The sequence below is a fragment of the Anabrus simplex genome, chromosome 7 (genome assembly GCF_040414725.1).
Source record: "Anabrus simplex isolate iqAnaSimp1 chromosome 7, ASM4041472v1, whole genome shotgun sequence".
In the NCBI taxonomy this organism is placed as follows: Eukaryota; Metazoa; Arthropoda; class Insecta; order Orthoptera; family Tettigoniidae; genus Anabrus; species Anabrus simplex.
The window spans coordinates 303609747-303632138 of record NC_090271.1 but is presented as its reverse complement, the minus strand read 5'-3'; the positions used below and the strand labels follow the sequence as shown (position 1 = coordinate 303632138).

The following is a 22392-nucleotide window of genomic DNA, read 5'->3' as shown; positions in this document are numbered from 1 at the left end:
AGTAGAGAGCATATAAGTTGCTGGTAAGACTCAAATTAGAGTATGGTTCCAGTGTATGGGACCTACACCTGGATTACTTGATTCGAGAATGGGAAAAGATTCAAAGGAAAGCAGCATCACTATTTGTTCTGGGTGTTATGAAATTTTAGTCTCTAGACTGGGGACATTTAGGAGTAAAGAGGTGAGCTACTAGATAAGCAGTATGTTCTGAGCTGTCAGTGGGATGGCATGGAATGACATTACTAGACAAATTAGCTTTTAAAGGCAGGAAAGATCATAATGAAAATGTAAATCCACAGCTTGTTTACAGTCGTCATTCTACTATATCAGGAATGAAATGAATGAAGCCCCATCTACCAGAGTGGATAGGATCTGTGCCAGTTGCCGGAGCCTGTCGCACTCGTTTGGGGCAGTGATTCATGACTGACAGATGAAATGAAATGATATTGGAGAGTGTTGCTGGAATGAAAGATGACAGGGAAGATGGGAATACCTGGAGAAAAACCTGTCCGGCCTCTGCTTTCTCCAGCACAAATCTCACTTGGAGTGACCAGGATTTGAACCATGGAACCCAGCTGTGAGAGCCCTGCTGTCTGAGCCATGAAGGCTGTAGGAAAGAACAAAATATGAAGACAAATTTGGAATTGAGGAGGACTAATTGGGGCAAATATTTGTTCATAGGAAGAGCAAAATATGAGGCAAAACTCTGAAATCCTCAGACAAAATTATAATTTTATTTGTATAAGTCCCCACTTACCAAGGATGGTTTAAAGAACTACCCAAACCTCCTAGTTTAAGATTACACAACAACTTACTGTCAATATCATATCAAATGGTGAAGATACAGTACATCAAGAAGTTCACAAATATACTGGCAGGAAAAGATATCCAAACACCAAGAAGGGGCTAACGAACATTGGTAGGCGTGTTCATACATCTGAAAGATGACATTGATTCCAATTTCCCATGACGTTAAACATAAGGTTTGCTCTAAATACGTACTGTACTGTGCAAGAGCATTAGTTACCTGTGAGATTGGACAGAGTGACTGTGAGTGCATCAAGAATGCCTTTACGACGACGAAGAGGCCAGTATCAACAGCTCACTGCGGTTGAACGAAGCCGTGTAATGGGGCTACATGAAGGTGGATTTTCCTTCTGCGGTATTGCAGAACAACTTGGCAGGAATGTCTCCACTGTGCCCGCGAGCTGGCTGCAGTGGTAACAAGAAGGTATGCTCGCAAGAAGACTGCGCTCCGGACGTCCCTGTGGCACCACCGAGAGGGAGGACCGCCATATTCAGCATATGACTGTGGCGCAGCAGACTGCGTCTACAGCAGCAATTTGAGTGGCAGTTGGCACCACAGTAATGCAACAAACTGTTCAATATTGGTTACTTGAAGGACAGCTCCGAACCAGATGCCCTGTGGTGTGCATTCCACTTACCCCAAACCACCGCCATCAGCGACTTCAGTGGTGTCAAGCGAGAGCTCATTGGAGGATGGAGTGGAGGTCCATTGTGTTTTCCAAAGAAAACCGGTTCTGCATTAATGCCAGTGATGGCCGTGTGTTGGTTACAAAGAGGCCAGGTGAGTGCCTGCATTCCACCTGTCTGTGGCATCAACACAATGGACCTACACTGGGAGTTCTGCTCTGGGTAGCAATTTCCTATGACAGCAGAAGCACTCTCTGACTGTGGATGTGTACATCCGTCTGGTGATTCAACCTGTTGTGATGCCATTCAGGAACAGCATTTCCGGGGGTGTCTTCCAACCGGATAATGCACGCCCCCATGCCGCTGTTGTAACCCAACGTGCTCTACACAGTGTCTACATGTAACCTTGGCCTGCTTGATCCCCCAATCTGTCCCTAATCAAGCACATATGGGACATCACTGGACGACAACTCCAGCGTCATCACTCATCAGCAAGCGCCATTAACCGTCCCTGTATTGACCGACCAAGTGCAAGAGGCATGGAACTCCATCGTACAAGCTGACATCTGGTATCTGTACGACACAATGCATGCACGTTTGCATGCCTACATTCAACAGTCAGGCGATGACACCAGACCTGTATGGCACATTAGCAATGGCTTTTCTCGCGCGGGTATTAACCTGTAGTCTTGTACCTTTAATCAATTCAATATGTTACGTTGACAAATATATCCCCAGAATTCTACATTCCTTATTTCATGGTGTTCGGATATTTTTTTCCACCAATGTACTAAGGTCAAATGAACACCGTGAACATACAACGGTCATCTATCAATGGACTAGATAGTATTTTTAATTCACAAGTGAATCATATTATTCAAAAATCCATTGCATGAACATAAAAATACAAAATACAGGTTTCACAGAATAATGTACAATGTTATAGGTAAGGGCATACACCATTCCATAAGAAGATGTACGTGGATAGAACTGTCAGAATGCATTTAAAGTAAACAGTGCCGTATCAATGTAAAGAACCTAAAACTAAATAAATTGAAGTGTACTGATAATGAAGATCTGCATTGTTTTGAATATGCATTGAAAAGCTGCCATACAGTATTTAGCCATTCACCACAGTACCCACTTTGTTTTCTGATTTCTCTCTCCTTTCAGCTCGCTCTTTATAATTCATTACATGAAGTAGTCATCACGGTCTTCTCCCTTCTTTTAATGTTGGACATCTGTGTTCTCCACTTACTTCAGTTGATTATAGATCTATTTCTGTTCTTCATTATTCTCGACCATAATTTTCTTTGTTTTCTGTGGAAACACTACACTTAGGTACATCTTATATTATTGTTTCAGAACATGGAAGAAGTAGTAGAAACGAGTCCTCATGAGGTAGCTGTCTGCATACGAGGTGCCTATAAACATTATGGCTCCAGAAAACATCCAAACGTTGTCCTTCGTGGTCTTGATATGACTGTTCCACAGGGAACCATGTGAGTAGATTCCTATACTTAAAAACAATTTCAATCCATCCAACTCATCTTTAGTCATTACTTAAACTAACATCATTATTGCTTCAAAAAGTCAGTCTAGAGTAGGAAGCTTTGCATATTTTATTATACTAAACAAGATGACTATTTTGGAAGAAAAACTACCTAATGCACTATGAAGTATCTAGTAGTGTTGCTTCAGTAAATGAAACAGAAAGACTATTGACAATTGAGTAAGTTCAGATTCTAGATATCAGAATTTCTTACTGTGCCTCTAGTGGATAGAAAGCTGTGTATAGAATATCAATGTTTACTTTGCCTTAGAATTTGTACTTGTTAAAATTAAGAGCATCCTTTCATACTGGAATTTTCTTCATTTCTGACAATAATATTTGCTATTATTTTAATATCATCCTGCTCTTTGCTTTGTGTATCTTTGTTTTTTGTCAAGGTGCCACCCTTCCTCTCAGTTTTTCCTTCCATAGTCTGTTGTTTGTGATTAGAGTTAAGTAGTATTTGAGTAAAAGTAACTTAATTACTTGTAACGAATACTTCTTTTGTAATTTTTACTTGTAATACTTTTTGAACCCACCACATGGTGTAGGGGTGGCATGCCTTCCTCTTACCTGGAGGCCACAGGTTCAATATCCGGCCAGGTCAAGGATTTTTACCTGAATCTGACGACTGGTTCAAGATCCACTTAGCCTACATGATTACAGTTGAGGAATTATCTGACGGTGAGATGGCAGCCCCGTTCTAGAAAGCCAAGAATGACAGCCGAGAGGATTTGTCGTACTGACCGCATGACACCTCGTAATCTGCAGGCCTTTGGGCCGAGCAGTGGTCACTTGGCACACGCAGGCCCTTTGGGGCTGTTGCATCATGAGGTTTGGTTTCTGGTTTTAATCATTACTTTTTACAAAATGTAACTTACTGATAATTTATTTCTTGAAATAAAATTGTAATCATTACATTCTAGTAAACAAAATATATATTGCATCAAGAGTTCGGCAATTTTGGAGCAACAGCACTCACAAGGCTTTAAGTCAAGGGTATACCGGTAATGCAAAGGATATGATGTGCACTCATTCATTTACCTGCAGCTTATGTGATTACTGGTTGTGATTTAGGTAACTGTCAGTGGCGGCGCATGGATATTACGCCTGGGGGTTCACTGATTTCAGATGTACTGTGACTTGATGTTTACATAGATATAAAATAGTGACATTGCTTGATTAGCAACGCGACTTTTCTTTCAAGGCTGCTGCATGAAGAAGTTACCAAAACAACGAGTAATGAAGGAGAAAGAATATGTGGTGCAATTACTATAAGCTGATTCAGTTTCCTCTTATTTTGAAGACTTTGTTTGCATAGGAATAATTGCTTCAAGAACGTGTTACTAATTAAGTTTCATTAATCACATAATCTTAAGCTACGTGTGCCTATTGGTGCTATAAAAAATGTAGTTACCAAAATAATCTGGTTCATTGCAATTAATTACATCAGAACCACAAAATCATGAAATTAAAATCCCTTCAAAACCTACCACGTACAGCAAATTTTAACCGCACGCTCTGACAGTCCTTCAGCTAATTTCAGGGCTGCTCATGTCTATCGCTGGTCCACTCGCCAGCGGTTCCTGATCTATGGTTTCCTTGCTCCTCATGTCCCGTCACCTTGCACACCCTCCTTACATCTCACGGCCCCGCGCCCTCAATCCTGAATTGAACCTCTTCGCTGGTTCCGCAGAACAAGAGTGTTGATGTCAAAATTATCGCTATGTGCGCGAATACACCAAGCTAATTAAAGGAATAGGCTCTTGCTAAAACATTTTACCAAGACCTATCTATTTCTAGGTGGTTCACCGAACCACTGAACATATAGAACATGCTGCGCATGGTAATCGTGTACTGTAATTTCATGAGGTGCTCATGGTCAATAAAGGAACCGGATTAAACGTGTGATGGCAAAGGGGTTAAATAATTTTGATTCCCCTGTTTGAATAAATATTTTGAATTAATTGGCTCTCAAAACAATCTGAGATCAGTGTGAAATAAAAACTTTACTTGGGAGATATAATTTCAAATGTTCTTCTCACTTTATGATAATAGCCACTTAAAACTTCTAAGAAAGAAGAAAAAGAAAAAAAGAAATGTAATATCACCTTTTTCCTTGCAAACCATTTTTATCATTCCTGTCCCAAGTGAAATAAATATCAATGGTTTCCTAAAGACTGTTATTGTATTTGTAATTTTACTGATTACTTGTGGAAGGGTAATTAATGAAGTACTGAATTATTATTGAAGTATTCAGTCAGCAGTATGTGAAGATTTTTGGTTACAAGGATAATGTCCAGATAGAGGAGGAGACTAATGCTAAAGAAGTATGAAAATTTACGTATGATTACAATGACATTTACAGTACGATACAAAAGTTGATAACTAGAAAAGCAGCTGGAATTGATAAGGTTTCTGGGGATATACTAAAGACAATGCATTGAGATATAGTACCATATCTGAAGTACTTATATGATTATTGCTTGCATGAAGGAGCTATACCAAATGAATGGAGAGTTGCTATAGTAGCCCCTATGAATAAAGGAAAGGGTGATGGACATAAAGTGGAAAATTACAGGCCAGTCAGTCTGACATCCATTGCATGTAAGCTTTGGGAATGCATTCTTTCTGATTATATTAGACATACTTGCAAAATTAAAAAACTGGTTCGATAGAAGGCAGTTCGGGTTTGGGAAAGGTTATTTGACTGAAGCTCAACTTGTAAGATTCCAGCAAGATATAGCAGATATCTTGGATTCAGAAGGTCAAATGGACTGTATCATGATTGACCTGTCTAAAGCATTCTATAGGGTGGATCAAGGGAGACAACTGGCAAAAAGGAGTGCAGTTGAACTTGACAAAAGAATGACAATGGGTGGCTATATTTCTAGAAAATAGATCTCAGAGAATTAGAGTAGGCAAAGCTTTATCTGACAATTAAGAGAGGAATTCCTCAAGGCAGTATTATTGGACCTTTATGTTTTCTTATATATATCAATGATATGAGTAAAGAAGTTGAATTAGAGATAAGGCTTTTTGCAGATGATATTATTCTGTATAGAGTAATAAATAAGTTACAAGATTGTTAGCAACTGCAAAATGACCTCGATAATGTTGTGAGATGGACAGCAGGTAATGGTATGATGATAAACGGGGTTAAAAGTCAGGTTGTGAGTTTCACAAATAGGAAAAGTCCTCTTAGTTTTAATCACTACGTTGATGGGGTGAAAGTTCCTTTTGGGGATCATTGTAAGTATCTAGGTGTTAATATAAGGAAAGATCTTCATTGGGGTAATCACATCAATGGGACTGTAAATAAAGGGTACAGGTCTCTACACATGGTTATGAGGGTGTTTAGGGATTGTAGTAAGGATGTAAAAGAGAGATCATATAAGTCTCTGGTAAGATCCTAACTAGAGTATGGTTCCAGTATATGGGACCCTCACCAGGATTACTTGATTCAAGAACTGGAAAAAATAAATTTATAAAAGCAGCTCGATTTGTTCTGGGTGATTTCTGACAAAAGAGTAGCATTACAAAAATGTTGCAAAGTTTGGGCTGGGAAGACTTGGGAGAAAGAAGACGAGCTGCTCGACTAAGTGGTATAAATTTGTTTGAAACTTTTACACTAAGTGGTATGTGTCAAAAAAATATCAGATGTAAGGCTTGTTAGGCGTTTGCTCTATTAACCAGCGTTTCGTCTTAGGTCTGACACTAGACTCATCAGAGTGGGATGTGTCAGACCCTACCCACTGACACTGGGGTGTATGCAGGTGAGCTTATCAGAAGCCCTTTTAAGGGGCACAGTCTGATAACTGCATACGGGAGATAAATCTCCACAATTGAGGAACTATCTGACAATAAGATTGGCGGCCTCAGTCAATAACGGCCGAGAGAATTCGTCATGCTGACCACTGGGCACCTCATATTCTGCAGGCTTTTGAGTTGAGCAGTAGTCACCTGGTAGGCCATGGCCCTTCGAGGCTCTTGCGCCAAGGGGTTTTGTTTGTTTAATTGAGTAAAATATTTCTCAAGGAGGTTAACTGTAATTTAGCCCACTTATTTTTATTTTGTACTTTTCCCATCACTGTTTGCATTTTACCTTTGACAGATGATCTTTCACACAATTTCTTAATTCTGATGAGACTGACTATTGTCAATAGCCTTATATAGTTTTTAAGTTCAATGTATTGGTATTTTATCATTTATTTACTTATAATTTTATCACTACCTCTGTGGATAATGGTAAGCAGTGTGTCCAACTCACGATCCCAAGTTTGTGGGTTGAATCCCAGCTGAGGCAGTTGAATTTCAAAGGATGGACCAAAATCTTGGCACTCCATGTCTTATTATTATTGTTGACATGTTACAGATCTCTGGTAGCGCACACAGCACCAGTCGACAAAACTAAATTAACTTGACTATAATATCTATTCCAGAGGAATTCTGCTTTCATTACTAGATAGCAGCACAGTCAGAATGTCGAAATTCATAGGCATGCCACCCAGATACAGTAACATCAGTTCAGCAGGCCTTCTTCTTCTTCTTCTTTTCACAAACAAACAAACAAACAAACAAACGTCATGACACTACAGCCATAATGAGCCTTGGCCTACCTAGTGACCGCTGTTCAGCCCGAAGGCCTGCAAATTATGAGGTGATGCATGGTCAGTGTAAGAAATCCTCTTGGTCATTATTCTTGACTTTCTAGACCAGGGTCATAATCTCACCATCAGATAGCATCTCAAATGTAATCGCATAGACTGAGTAGACCTCAAACTAATAGGAAAATATCCTGACCTGGCTGGGAATCGAACCCAGGGCCTCTGGGAGAGAGACAGTCATGCTATCCCTAGACCGCAGAGCTGGCATTGTTAGTATTATAACTGTTGAAATTTCATAAATACATAAGAAGGAAAGTTTATGACTTTGAGCGCCAATGAATGATAAAATGCTAATCAACAGAAAAGATTTCCCTCTCAACACTGAGTTCAGAAATTTCATATGAACTCAACAGTTCCTGTGAAATGTCATCATGGATGGTACGTCCTGCAGAATATAAGTAACCAGAAAAACCGTCAATTTAATTGCATTCAGTTACACTCAGTAGCAGGGAAATCACAAAGATAAATACAGTAGTTATCAGACAGTAGGATTCAGTTGGTATTAAACAGTTATATTTTTAATTTACTATTTCAAAATTGTATTTTATAAACAGTAAAGTAAATGATATAATGAGGAAAAGAAAGGTCTCAGAGAAAATACTGGCAGTAGTCTGGAGACCTAGGCAGTCACAAGTCTATGGAAGGGTCATGTCCTGAAAAAAGCTGTGAAAATCTGTGATGGTGTTTTAGAGGTGTGACAAGTTTTATAATTCTGTTGAAAATAACCATCTGCTAGTTCCCAAACTTTCACCTTGTGCTCAAATTCAGTAAAGATTTCTAAGTTCTAGTCAGTATTCACTTTGAATCTAATGGATTACATAAACTCTACAATTTTATTTTGACATTGAAGAAACCAGTGACCAAATGCTGATGCACAGTAAAGAGAAAGTTAGAGGCATAATTTTTTCGCTTCAGTTTATGTGTGATTTCACAAAATACTTTTAAGTCCTCAATCCACTGCTGAAAGTTGCACTGGCTCTTGCTTCCCATCCTTTACCTCCAGCCATCCTTCAGCTTCCCCTTCATCATGACCCTTTCACCACCATTGGTCCCAAGAGGATCATCCTATAGAAAATCAACCTGAGTCATGACCACACTGTTATTCACTGCCACTTATGTCAGTTCAAAAGTATGTGTATCTTTGCCCCAGCTATGGACTCCTGGGTGCTAGTGGCTGTGGAAAAACCACTTTGCTCAGCTGCATTGTGGGCCGCCGGAAACTGAATGCTGGAGATATCTGGGTGCTGGGTGGACGTCCTGGTACAAAAGGTAGTGGAATTCCAGGACCTCGTGTTGGTTACATGCCTCAGGTAAGTGTCATTTGTATGTTATTTTAAATTTGTCTATAATATGGAGACGAGAACACAGTGGTAGGCCAAGGAAGAGAAGGAAGTGTAGTATGAGAATATGGATTGGGACAAAAGAATGAAAAAGAAAGATGGCTAGTAGAATTCTGCCCTGATCATAATTTAGCTCATAAAAATGTTTGGTTCAAAAACTTAAAATACATTTATACACATGGACAAGAACCAGATACACTGGAAGCTATCAAATAGAGTTTATAATGGTTAGGGTGTCCAATCACAACATGGTCATGAAAAATTGACTGTAAAGAAAGTAGGAAGACAGAGAAATTGGATACAGATACATTGACAAAAAAGGAAGTGAGAGAAAATAGCATTGTAGAAAGAAAAATGAAACATGATCAATCAATCAATCAATCAATCAATCAATCAATCAATCAATCAATCAATCAATCAATCAATCAATCAGGCAATCAATCAATACTGATCTGCATTTAGGCCAGTCGCCCAGGTGGCAGATTCCCTATCTATTGTTTTCCTAGTCTTTTCTTAAATGATTTCAAAGAAATTGGAAATTTATTGAACATCTCCCCTGGTAAGTTATTCCAATCCCTAACTCCCCTTCCTATGAAGGAATATTTGCCCCAATTTGTCCTCTTGAATTCCAACTTTATCTTCATATTGTGATCTTTCCTACTTTTAAAGATGCCACTCAAACTTATTCATCTACTAATGTCATTCCACTCCATCTCTCCGCTGACAGCTCGGAACATACCACTTATTGCAGGTTATAAATTTCATTTTTTGTCTGTATTGAAGTTACCACTTAGTCGAGCAGCTCGTCTTCTTTCTTTCACCCAATTCTTCCCAGCCCATAGATAGACAGATGAAGTGTTGACAGTCCTATGGAATGAGACAAAGAATAGCCAAAGTGTAATAATGTAAGAAATGAAGAGCACAAACAAGGAGTACAGGTGACTAAAGAAAGAATTCTCCAGAAAGTGCAAGGCAGCTAGGTAAGAATGGTTTAAAAAGAAGTGTAAAGATATTGAAGATTGCAGGGTTCTTGTTAAGGTAACTACTATGTATACAAAAGTAAAGAAACTTTTCGAGAAAGGAGAAGTATGGCAGGTGCAGGAATATTAGGGACTCAGATGAAAAATCACTCCTAGGGAAAGAAGGCAAAGTAGAAAGAGAGCTGGAACAAATTGAGCAGTAGTATCCAAGAAAAGTGAAGGAAAGAGAGAGACTGTTGACAAGGGAAGATCAAAATTTGATAGAGCACTGAGGGACTTAAGCGGAAGCAAGGAACGTAGAATTAAATATGTAATAAATAATTGTATGGCCTCAGATACCGTGCACATGCAGACATTTCAATTTGATGCCATCTGGCTGTCTGCTTGTCAATTTCGACATTCCATTTTACTCTAGGTCTACTAGATGGCAGACCGAGTAAACCAAAACTCTCTTGGGAGTCTATGGCTGAGTTTTGATGAATTTTGTTGGGTAAACACCAAATGTGTCGCCAGAGATCTTTTACATGCTGACACCTTATGACATGGAGTGTCGAATGGATTTCTTTCTGCCCTTCAAAAATCTGACTACCTCTGCCGGGTTTGAACCCACCATCTTGGGATCTGTAGGTTGACTCACTTGAACTTAAAAGACTGAATGAAGGAGGACAAGCCCATTTATAGGATATCTGAAGATATGGGTCAAGTGTTTGATAACATGTATTGTTTCAAGTTCTTCTAGATTCTAAAAGTGATAATTACTGAACGAATAGTTATCTACAATTTGTGCAAAAGTCAAACTACAGTGATAAGAACCACAGAATATGAAAGATAAGCAATTATCTGGAAATGAGTGAAGCAGGATTGCAGTTTGTCCCATTAAAGAAATAGGTAGAAATAGTAAAAGGAATCAGAACCCTTGAGAGGAAATCAAGACTCTGCAATTAACCAATAATATTTTATATGAGTCTGCAAAAATTTGGAGACGTAGTTGAAATGAATGGAGTGCAGTTGAATGAAGTCTGAAAATGTAGGAAATATTAGATTGGGATATGAAGTCTTAAAATAACACCCTCTCCCCCACAGTGTTGCCAACTTATATTTTCAAGATCCGCTAAATAATACTAAAAATCCGCTAAAATTCCGCCAAGAAATCTGATCTCAAATAATGAGCAATACAAAGGAGCAAATATTATTATAATAATAATAATAATAATAATAATAATAATAATAATAATAATAATAATAATAATAATAATAATAATAATAATAATAATAATAATAATAATAATAATAATAATAATAATAATAATAATAATAATAATAATAATAATAATAATAATAATAATAATAATAATAATAATAATAATAATAATAATAATAATAATAATAATAATAATAATAATAATAATAATAATAATAATAATAATAATAATAATAATAATAATAATAATAATAATAATAATAATAATAATAATAATAATAATAATAATAATAATAATAATAATAATAATAATAATAATAATAATAATAATAATAATAATAATAATAATAATAATAATAATAATAATAATAATAATAATAATAATAATAATAATAATAATAATAATAAAAGTAAATGTCTGCACTCGCCTGATCTGTGAGTTTCACTGGGATTAACCCCCTGCCTGCGAGCCGGCGAGCTGAACCTTGTAGGCGTTTTAGTGCCAGGTGCAAACTAGGTGAATCCTCTTCCTCAAGGGCCACACACAGGACAGGCCAGTTCATTAAACGGTCTTCCTTCATAACATAAATATAAATGCTACTCTCTCACAGTTTCATTATCTGTCGTCATTCGTCAAATAAGAGATAAGTACCCTTTTCCCCGCATTAAAAATTTATGATACCATGATCTCATAACATCAAACCCAAGTAACATGTTTTCTTCATGTGAATGCTAGCTCCGAACAAAAAATACGGAATAGCTCGGAGACAGACTGGAGTACATTTTTTAAAATGTAAAATGGATAATACAGTAAATTCTGCTATAATAAGTCTAGGATTCCGCCGAAAAATCCGCTTTCCGCAAAATGATGTATTTCTCCGCAGACAGTCTTCTAATTCCGCCAAATTTAGCGGAAACTCTGCTAATTTGGCAACACTGCTCCCCCATAGTGCTGCTGCCATAAGAGGTGTTGGCCTACCCAGCAACTGCTGCTTAGTCTGAAGGTCTGTAGATTATGAGGTGACGCACGGTCAGCACAACAAATTTTCTTAGCCATTATTCTTGGCTTAGAACAGGGTAGCTATTGCACTGTCAGATAGTTCCACAATTTTTACTGCAAAATAAAAACAAACAAGGAAAAGATAAATAAAATACACAAATCTGAGGGCAAGTAAAGATGATACGAACAGACAGACAACAGGATGCGGAAGGTGCTGGACAACCTTGCCAAGGAACGTAAACAGGCAACTCTCAAACTCTCGAAATCAGGCAATCATATTCCTTACAGTATTGTTTATTAAACATAAAACGTCTAGCCTCTGATGCAGGAAATTTGTCTGTCATAAAAATACAAAAATTCATGAAATACAAAATTCTTAAAATGAACTAATTACTTAATAATAACAGAAATGTGCACAATATGCAAGGTACATAACTTAGTAGTTACAAAATTGTATGACTGACACAGTTCCCTTTTTATACTTCTCCACATAATATCGTTCACGGTTGGTCACAGAAGGAACTATGGAATGCACACATTCACTTGGGTTTGTGGCCCTGCTCTCAGAACCCATGTGATATCCCTACTAATGCCCAGGGGTATTTCAAATCACAGCAAATTAACGGCTAAAGAAAGGCAGATAATTTAGCTAAGGTATTAATTTAAAAATAACATCAAGGGGATTCTAAAAACATGACCACAACCCACCAAAATACATGGGTGTGTGCTGTGAGGCGGCACCATCAATGGTTGGACCTACTGTACAATTTAAGATTTTTTTATGCAGTGGGCTAGCCACATTCTACCAGAAATAGGTAACAGACAAAAATACAATGCACATTAAAGTTACCATATATAGTAAGGTTACCTGCTCCCAAAAAGATACATTACCGAGCTCAATAGCTGCAGTCGCTTAAGTGCGACCAGTATCCAGTATTCGAGAGATAGTAGGTTCGAACCCCACTGTCGGCAGACCTGAAGATGGTTTTTCCGTGGTTTCCCATTTTCACACCAGGCAAATGCTGGGGCTGTACCTTAATTAAAGCCACGGCCGCTTCCTTCCCACTCCTAGCCCTTTCCTGTACCATTGTCGCCATAAGACCTATCTGTGTCGGTGCGACGTGAAGCAGCTAGCAAAAAAAAAAAAAAAAAAAAGATACATTATAGCACTGAAAAGTGCTATTTTGACTAAATCAAATAACTGAAGATGCGAGACTGCTCCATAAAATTCCTGCAAGAGAAACAAGTTAATTTAAGACATAATAATGAAAATACAATTTACCTTACCCCATCACCTTGGCCAGAACTCCCCAGAGGAGTGAGAGCTCAAAATGGACACGTCCTCCTCAACAGAGAACCTGGATGAGAATGCCCAACACTAACTTTGCATCTTAGGATATAAGCCTCCCAGTTTGCAAGTGTCACCCTTCCAATTCAAGGGAACCAAATGACCAATCATGCACAAAATTTGACCAGAACAGTGTTTGCATCTTCTTAGATGAGGGTAGAACATTCTCACACCCTCTGACACTTGCCAGAACACCGCAAACAAGGGTTCTTTCTGGCATCAGTGAGTCATGAGGAAGAAATAGCCAGGCACACCATTGAGTGTGCAAACAGTTACCTTCCCCATTTTACTGTGCAGGACAAAGATCCCCTTACCCCTAGACTGTGCAGCGGGAAGAGTACTTGTAGGATGCAATATTTACATAGAGATGAGAAGGTTAGGACAGGAGATGGATAAAACAGTTTGTTTAAAGGCCGATTCCTCATAAAACAACCATAGCAAGTACTCACAAGTTGGTATTTTTAAACAGTTCTTTCCTTACATGTCCCATTTAGGCTATTTATATACAGTGTTTAACTATTGTACCTTTCCAATGTCTGATTCTCCAAATCTGTTCAATATAAAATTTAATTTATATCTTATGAATCATGTCTCAGTTACAATAACTTTGTTTCCAGCTATAAAAAATGTAGGTGGTTTTATATCCTGCCTTTTGGTCAGATTCATGGTACATGTGGAAACATAACTCTAACCAAGGCATTATTTTAATAACAGTATTGATATAACTACTAAAATCATTGTAGGTAATAGTAGGCTCTGTAGAGTATCAAGATGTGTTTGTATTATCACCTTTTTTTATGGAATGACATTAATAAACAAATAAGTTTGAGTGGTATTTTTAAAAATATGAAAGATCACAATATGGAGATAATGTTGAAATTCATGAGAACAAATTAAGGAAAATATTTGTTTATAGGAAGAGGAGTTGATGAGTAATAGGAATAACTTACCATGTCTGATAAATTTCTAATTTCTTTGAAATGACTTGGGACAAGACAAGGTAAACAACTGGTAGCGAATCTGCCACCTGAGCAAGTGTCTTGGAACTAACTTCAGAGGAGCCAACAACAAGTTAACCCTGACAGTAACACGTCTATAAATATCGCTTTAGTTACACCACACGTTTCGAAGACGTGTCACTCAAAGCCTATTATTTAAAGTTACATTAAAGTTACCAGATGGAATGAACAAGGAATAGAGGTGGTGGAGGGGATAACTCTCCCCTCCTTAAGAGGAATAGATGGCATTCATTCGCACAACACGTCAGAAAAACGTATGGTGTTACTGTCAGGGTTAACTAAACTAGACTGGAAGAAAATTGGAACCTACACCAATGTTCGAAGCATCACATGGATGTTCAACCCATCCACTGCTACCTGGTGGTGTGGATGGTGGGAGTGATTGATCGGCTTGTTGAAGCGACTTCTGTGTAAGGTGCTAAGAAAAATTCCCTCACCCTAAAAAAACTGACTAAAGTTCTCTGCGAATGAAGACGATAATTAACAGTCGTCCATTAACCCTAGATTCAGATAACCCTGACGATCTTAGACCTATCACACCGGCTATGTTTCTGCAAGAAAATCCTGAAATAGGGGGTCCGTGACTTAGATCACGATGATGGAAAAGCACTGAGCAAACGAGCAACTTATTGTACTCGTGTACAAGAGAGCCTATGTAAACATTTCCAAAGAGAATATTTAAGATGATTACTCTTGAAGAAAAATAAACATGATGAAATAAAAGATGGGGATATGGTCTTGGTAGAAATTGAAAATGAGAAAAGACTGGAATGGCCTTTGGGTGTTATTGAGGAATGAATTCTGGGTAAAGATGGACAAACAGGAGTGGTGAGGCTGCGAACGAAGAACGGGATGATTATTCACCCCGTACAATGCTTGATCCCTTTGGAGGTGTCATCTGGGGTCATCAATGGAGACAGCATGAAACATAACTCATCATCAGCTGCCCAGGAATTGAATGCCATTAGGATGATGGCTACTGGTGTTCAAGGTGCTCAGACACATTGTGGATGAAAAGTGTGATAACCTGCATGATTTTTATGAGTTGAAATGCCAATGAATGACAGTACAATTGTTTCATCGGTGTTAAAGTGTTCTAAATGTTGACATTTTGGTGGGAACAAAATAAGGTGGGGGAGTATGATGTATCATAGAATTTCTCTTGGAAACTATGCTGATCATTGATTTCTTTATGCTCTGAGTGGTTCTTGGCTTACAAGTTGTTTGAGTTGTATGAAGAAATGCCTTTTCTTATATAAATAAGTTAATTGGTTTTGTAATTGTGCTTCATTAATATTATGGACTATCTTTCCGTAACATAGACCATTATTTAAGACTTCATTTCCTAATCTAATATTTCCTGTATCACGTGACTTTGTTTGATTACACTCCATTACTTTTGTTTTGGATTTATATATTTTTATCTTGTACTCCCTCTCCAAGACTCTGTCCATATCATTCAGCAATTTCTCCAGATCTTCACGCACTCAGATAAAATAACAGTATCATTGGCAAATCTCAGAGTTTTAACTTCCTTTATTGCATGTTCTATATAAACATTGAAAAGGAGAGGGGGACAAACTTCAGCCTTACCTCACTCCTTTGTGGATGGCTGCTTTTTCATAGCCTTCAATTCTTAACACTGCAGACTGATTTTTCTACAGATTGTAGATAATTCTTCTTTCTCAGTATCTGATCCCAATCACCTTCAGAATCTCAAATATCTTAGTCCAATCAACATTATTGAATACCATTTCTAGATCTATGAATGCCATGTACCGGTGTATGGGCTTGCTCTTCTTAGTTTGATCCTCTAAGATCAAACGTAAAGTCAGGATTGCTTCACATGTTCCTACATTTCTTATGAAGCCTAACTGATCTTCTCCTAACTCAACTTCAACTTGTCTTGCTTATGCATTATTTCTCTTCTGCATGTCCTTAGCAATGTTTAGATTAAGTTTCATATCCATACAACTGCTGGTTTTTCCACATAGAGACAGTTAAATAGGGAAAGTTTAATTATAACCACCCAGTTTAATAATCGCACTGACTTTAAAAGTTCTATAACATTTTATGTTTCACTCCTACTAGATTTCTTAAAGGAAGTAAAGAGCAAGTGATAATCATTCTAATTAGCATCATTTCATCGTCCAGGAAACAGCATTATATATGGAGTTCAGCATCGAAGAAACTCTCATATACTTCGGCACTCTGCTTGGACTTGACTCAGAGACCATCAAAAGGAGGACAGAAGAACTGGTAGAATTTCTCAAACTTCCTCCAGATAGCACTAAAGTAGGAAAATTAAGGTAAGAAACCACAGCTACATTTAAATTCTTATGGTAAAAAGAAGGTAAAATAACATACGAGTCATCTTCTCAAATTGTAGCATAAATCTAATTCATATACAAAATTGTGATAAAACTCTTATTCAGGTGTGTTATTAGTGAAAACTCAAAATTTCCAGTATATTTGTTTGTTGCAAACCGTACCTCATGCCCTGCAGACCAAATGACTGTACAATATTATTTAAGTCTGACATGACAAAGTTCAGAGCGCAATTTAAATGTACACATTATGATAAATTATAATTTTTAAATTTAATTTAAAATGTGAAGATAATAATAATAATAATAATAATAATAATAATAATAATAATAATAATAATAATAATAATAATAATAATAATAATAATACATGTTCATGAATATATATGTTATACACATGGTCTCTCTCATAAATCCAGAGCGTCCAGGGGGGTTTTTACTCTCGGAGACCTAAGCAGCTGTACGGGAGGTGCGCGCATAGTTCTTGACCTTTTATGGAGTGTGCACATGTTTGACCTAGCATCAGTCGCCAGTCTGAATCTCAGCTGTTAACATGGTGAGACAGGTATCATTGCAACACCGTATTTTAATATGTAAAATTTATTTTAAATACGAGCCGGTTCAACGGGTACGCGATGCATTTGTTCAGAAATTTCCCGGTGAAGTGCCACCTTCACAAACACAGATTCACTTAATTGTAAATACGTTTGAAACTGCTGGCTCAGCGCTCAATAAAAAATGTGCGCACACACGAACAGTTTTAACAGAGGTAAAGCTAGATGACATTGGTGCGAATCTTGAACGGATACCGAATAAATCACTCACAAAATAAGCACAAGTAGGGGTTTTGGTTTCTTCTACACACAGAGCTACAAAGTTGTTACACATCAAACCATACAGGTTTACATGGGCCCATTGTTTAAAACCTGCTGATCCAGCCACAAGAGTGAGATATTGTGAGTGTGTCGTTGAATGGTCATTTATTCAACGCCCTTGTGTTCTTTTCGGATTAGGCCTGATTTCATCTTAATGGTCATGTGAACAGTCATAATTCTCACTATTGGTGTGCAAAAAATGCTAATGGTGTTTATGAAGTCCCTCATTATGAAGGATGACACTTCCAGCTCCTTTTACAAGGTAAGATTTCATATAAGATTGTATACACGCTTAAAGCAGGGCGGCCACGTGCAATGTAAGTTGGGCTCAGGCAGCTGCTGTAGCGCAGAGTACAAACACTGCTAGTGGCTTTACGTCGCACCGACACAGATAGGTCTTATGGCGATGATGGGACTGAAAAGGCCTAGGAGTTGGAAGGAAGTGGCCATGGCCTTAATTAAGGTACAGCCCCAGCATTTGTCCGGTGTGAAAATGGGAAACCACGAAAAACCATCTTCAGGGCTGCCGACAGTAGGATTCGAACCCACTATCTCCCGGATGCAAGCTCTCAGCCGCGCACCTCTAACCGCACGGCCATCTCGCCCGGTTGCAAACACTGTGTGCTCGGTCTGGGTTTATAAGAGAGACCCAGTATATATTATATCAATAGAGTAATAGATAAAATACATTACGCACCTTGAGGCCTGTCCACTATCCTCAGTTAGAGGTGTTGTTCCTTCCATACATTCCTCCGTGTCCCTGGATGATCTAGGTTGGAACCAATTGGCAATGAAGAAGAAGAAGAAGAAGAAGAAGAAGAAGAAGAAGAAGAAGAAGAAGAAGAAGAAGAAGAAGAAGAAGAAGAAGAAGAAGAAGAATTAGTCCTATTGCATAAGGGTAGTGTGTCTGTAGGGGGGCCCTGTGGTCTAGTGGTAGCATGCCTGCCTCTAACCCTGAGGGCCACGGGTTCGACTCCCGGCGAGGTTAGGGATTTTTACCTCGATTTGAGGGATGGTTCGAGGTCCACTCAGCCTATGTGATTAGAACTGAGGAGCTATCTGATGGTGAGATAGCGGCCCCAGTCTAGAAAACTAAGAATAACGGCCATGGGGATTCATTGTGCTGACCACGCGACACCTCGTAATCTGCAGGCCTTCAGGCTGAGCAGCGGTCGCTTGGAAGGCCAAGGCCCTCAGGGCTGTAGTGCCATGGGGTTGGGGTTAGTGTGTTTGTATCTTACCTGGAGGCCCAAGATCTGAAGCCCATCTTGTCCAAGGATTCTAGTCCTGGAAAGAGGTCCACCCAACCTCATGAGACAAACTGAGAAGCTATCTGACATGTGAGGAGAGCCAATCAAGAAAACTAAGCAGTAAGATCAAAAGAGTCATCACATTAACCATATGACACTCCATTATCAGCTGGACAGGCCAAGGCTCTCAATCAACTCTATACAAGGTTTGGTTTAATAATGCAGTCTGCAAAACACACCATATGGTCTGGTTTACTTTCAGTGATATACCGTACTTATCACCCCTGAATTAGTTCCCTCTGTGGATTAGTGGCCTCCAGATTCCAGGATTGCGGGTTCAAACCCGGAAGAGATAGTTGGATTTTTATAGAGAGAAAAATTTCCATTCAGCACTCCAAGCAATACAATCTTATTTCTTTGACATACTGTTCTTCCCCAGAAGTTTGCTCTTTGGATCGATGAGCGTCATTCTACATGATAGTTTGCAATGTTTGGTTCAAGCTAAATGATCACCATATTGATGAGTCAATCTGTCATGCCACCCTTCCCCTTGGCCTTCAGTGGGAGTGTTTGCGCTAGACAGTGATGTTGTAGGCATCACAAGTAACGATACTAATTACTGCTCCCAGGACATAACCGTACCACCTCAAACACCTTTCCCACATTCCTCCTGAATGAAGTACTTTATTGCTATCGACTCCTCTGCTGGATTGTGTCATTGATTATGTGATCAAGAAGAGAAAATCCAAGAGACAGTGAAACATAGGCTTTTTCATGTTGTGTAGAGGATGCTCAGCACTTGGTGACTGGCCAGCTCTCATCCTCATACAACACCACTGGACAGATCATACTGTGATATGCCTTTCAATTATGTTGGACTAGTGTATGCTCTATCATATAGTACTCCGGTGCCTCCTTTTCATCAGCCTCTCTTTTCTGTTGCTCACTCCTGCATAGACTTGGTATTGTAACGTGATGATGGGTAGGTAAATAAACATTCAGCTGGTAGCTATTACTCTAAAATTTGTTTGACTAATACAAACAGCTTACACAACTACACAGGCTCACAATTATACCAGTTCATGCTGTCTCTCTGGTCTCACTGCTCAGCCACACAAGTTATTCACTCTTCTTCTTCATCCATTCCCTTTTCCAGATTCTCTCTGGGTAGTGTAGTGCACCAAAGCCCTCCACCTTACTCGATCTTTGCACCATCCCTCTTCTAGTACTTTATTGCTATTATCGACTCCTCTATTTGCAATACAGTCCACAACAGAGCTCCTCCATCTCATTCTAGGCTGTCCCCTAGGCCTCTTTGCAGTCTCTGGATCCATGAATGTTCTCTTTGGTATTCTCTCCCCTGGCATTCTCATCATGTGTCCAAACCATTTTAGCTTTGCTATATCAATCTCTCCTTGAAGTTTACACACTCCCGCACTTCTCATTATTTCCTCGTTTCGTATTCTATCTCACCTTGTCTTTCCCTGCATGCTCCCCAGGAACCTCATTTCAGCTGCTTGTATCTTACTTTGGTTCCACTTAGTCAACGTCCAGGCTGCTGAAGCATAGGTCAGTATTGGTTTATAATGGGACGAGTATAAAACCTTCTTGCACTTCATTGGCACATCTTTGCTCCATATAATTTCTCTCACACACTGGTAGAAACTTGCAGGCTGCTGTATTCTTAAATCAATTTTTCCATCCAAATTTCCATCATGTGACACCATGCTGTCCAAATATTTAAAAATTTTGCACTACTTTAAGAGGTTCATTTCCTATTTTTATCACTCCCCTGGACTTCCTGTTACCTCTAGTCATGATCAAAGTCTTGCTTTTCATCGTACTAATCTTCATTCCAAAATTCACTCTATCCCTTAAAAACTAGAACAATCATTCTACACACTCTTCCACAACTTTCACTTAGATTCATAGGCAGTTCCCAATTACACTCACTGTACACTAACATGGCCACATAGATTACAGCTTGGCGCACAACACAGTCTTAAAATTCTCTACGTGGTACAGTGTCTGGACAATCACAACAGACTTTGTTCACTGTCCCTCGCTGCTCAGCTGCACTGTTCCACACTTGCCAGCAGTACACACACTCACACATATAACTGATAGAACTCAGTTGTCACTGTCCACTGACTGATTCAGTACTCCACAGTAGCATTCACTATCTGACTGAACTCAAATGAACAACTGACAGAACTGAAGCTTGTCCAGCCTGCCTTAAAAAGGGAGGCCAGCCCTTTCAGATACTTCACGAAAGGAGAAGCCTCAAGAGTTCTCTCGATCAGAATTATCCGGGTTCATTTGCCAGGCCAGGCAGGACCCTAACTCGGTGACACCGATTGCGACCAGAACCAGGCTAACTTGCTCCTCCGAAGGCCTTACTATAAAATGGTGGACACTGTCAGAGTATTATGTTCATTCTTTGTGTATGTGTGTTTCTATCTACCTACCTTCTTTGTCTCCCATGCACATACCATGCTGTATCAATACTACCATCATTGTGCAGGTAGGATCCTAAATGTTGGAAGCAGCTAGTTTTCACTAGTCCTTGACTGTTGATCTTGTTGGAGAGTGTGCTAGGGTAAATTTCCAAATTTTCAGTCTACCTGACATTTAGGTGCCGGACAAATTGACTTAGGTGGTCACCTACCCTTGAACATATCATACAACCTTGACATATAATTGATCCCCAATGTAATTAACCAAATGCAGCTGAAGATTACCCAAGAGTGTTCCAGTTTCTTGGTCATTTGTCAGAGTAAAATGCAATCTCAAAATTGAAATGCAGTATCCTAATTGGCACCAAATCAAAATGCCTGTACGTGGTGCTGATGGTGGTGGTGGAGTACCAGAATTGTTTATTCCTTACTACTTGGCACTATTTCCTTACAACTACCAGATTTAGTGGTCATTTTGGAGGTCTGCATTTTCCTCTCTATTTCCATTTTATATTCTACTTCAATGTTTGAGTGATGTCTTTAATATTGATATGACCTACTGATAGAATATATTACTTGTCCACAGTGGTGGCCAACAGAGAAGGGTGTCCTTTGCTGCAGCTCTCATTCATGATCCCGAACTGCTCATTTTGGATGAACCTACTGTGGGAGTTGATCCTGTTTTACGCCAAAGGTATGGTTTTAATAATGCCCTTTGCATTAGAATTTCTAGCAGTCAGACCCATACTTTCACTACTGCACACAAACAATATCTCCATTAGTTCTATATATACAACATTACATATGGTTTATAGGCCTGTCTCATGGCTATAATCCTTAATGCATCAAGTCTTTATGGCCTGACACTAAAGTTAGCTGTTTTGAGTTCTCTTGCTGGAAATCATTCCCATCCAAATGTAGGAGAGGAGGTGGTATACAATTC

At 38.8% G+C, this 22392-nt stretch overlaps 1 protein-coding gene across 1 annotated transcript in view; it reads left to right on the top strand.

Moving 5' to 3' along the window:
- The window catches only part of LOC136877132 (ABC transporter G family member 23), a 153524-nt gene that overhangs the window by 54229 nt on the left and 76903 nt on the right, over positions 1-22392 (top strand). Inside the window, exons 2-5 of the mRNA XM_067150943.2 lie at positions 2800-2936; positions 8804-8963; positions 16696-16850; positions 22036-22143. Coding sequence (XP_067007044.2) covers positions 2803-2936; positions 8804-8963; positions 16696-16850; positions 22036-22143 — 557 coding nt within the window. The 5' untranslated portion in view covers positions 2800-2802. The remainder of the gene's footprint in view (positions 1-2799; positions 2937-8803; positions 8964-16695; positions 16851-22035; positions 22144-22392) is intronic.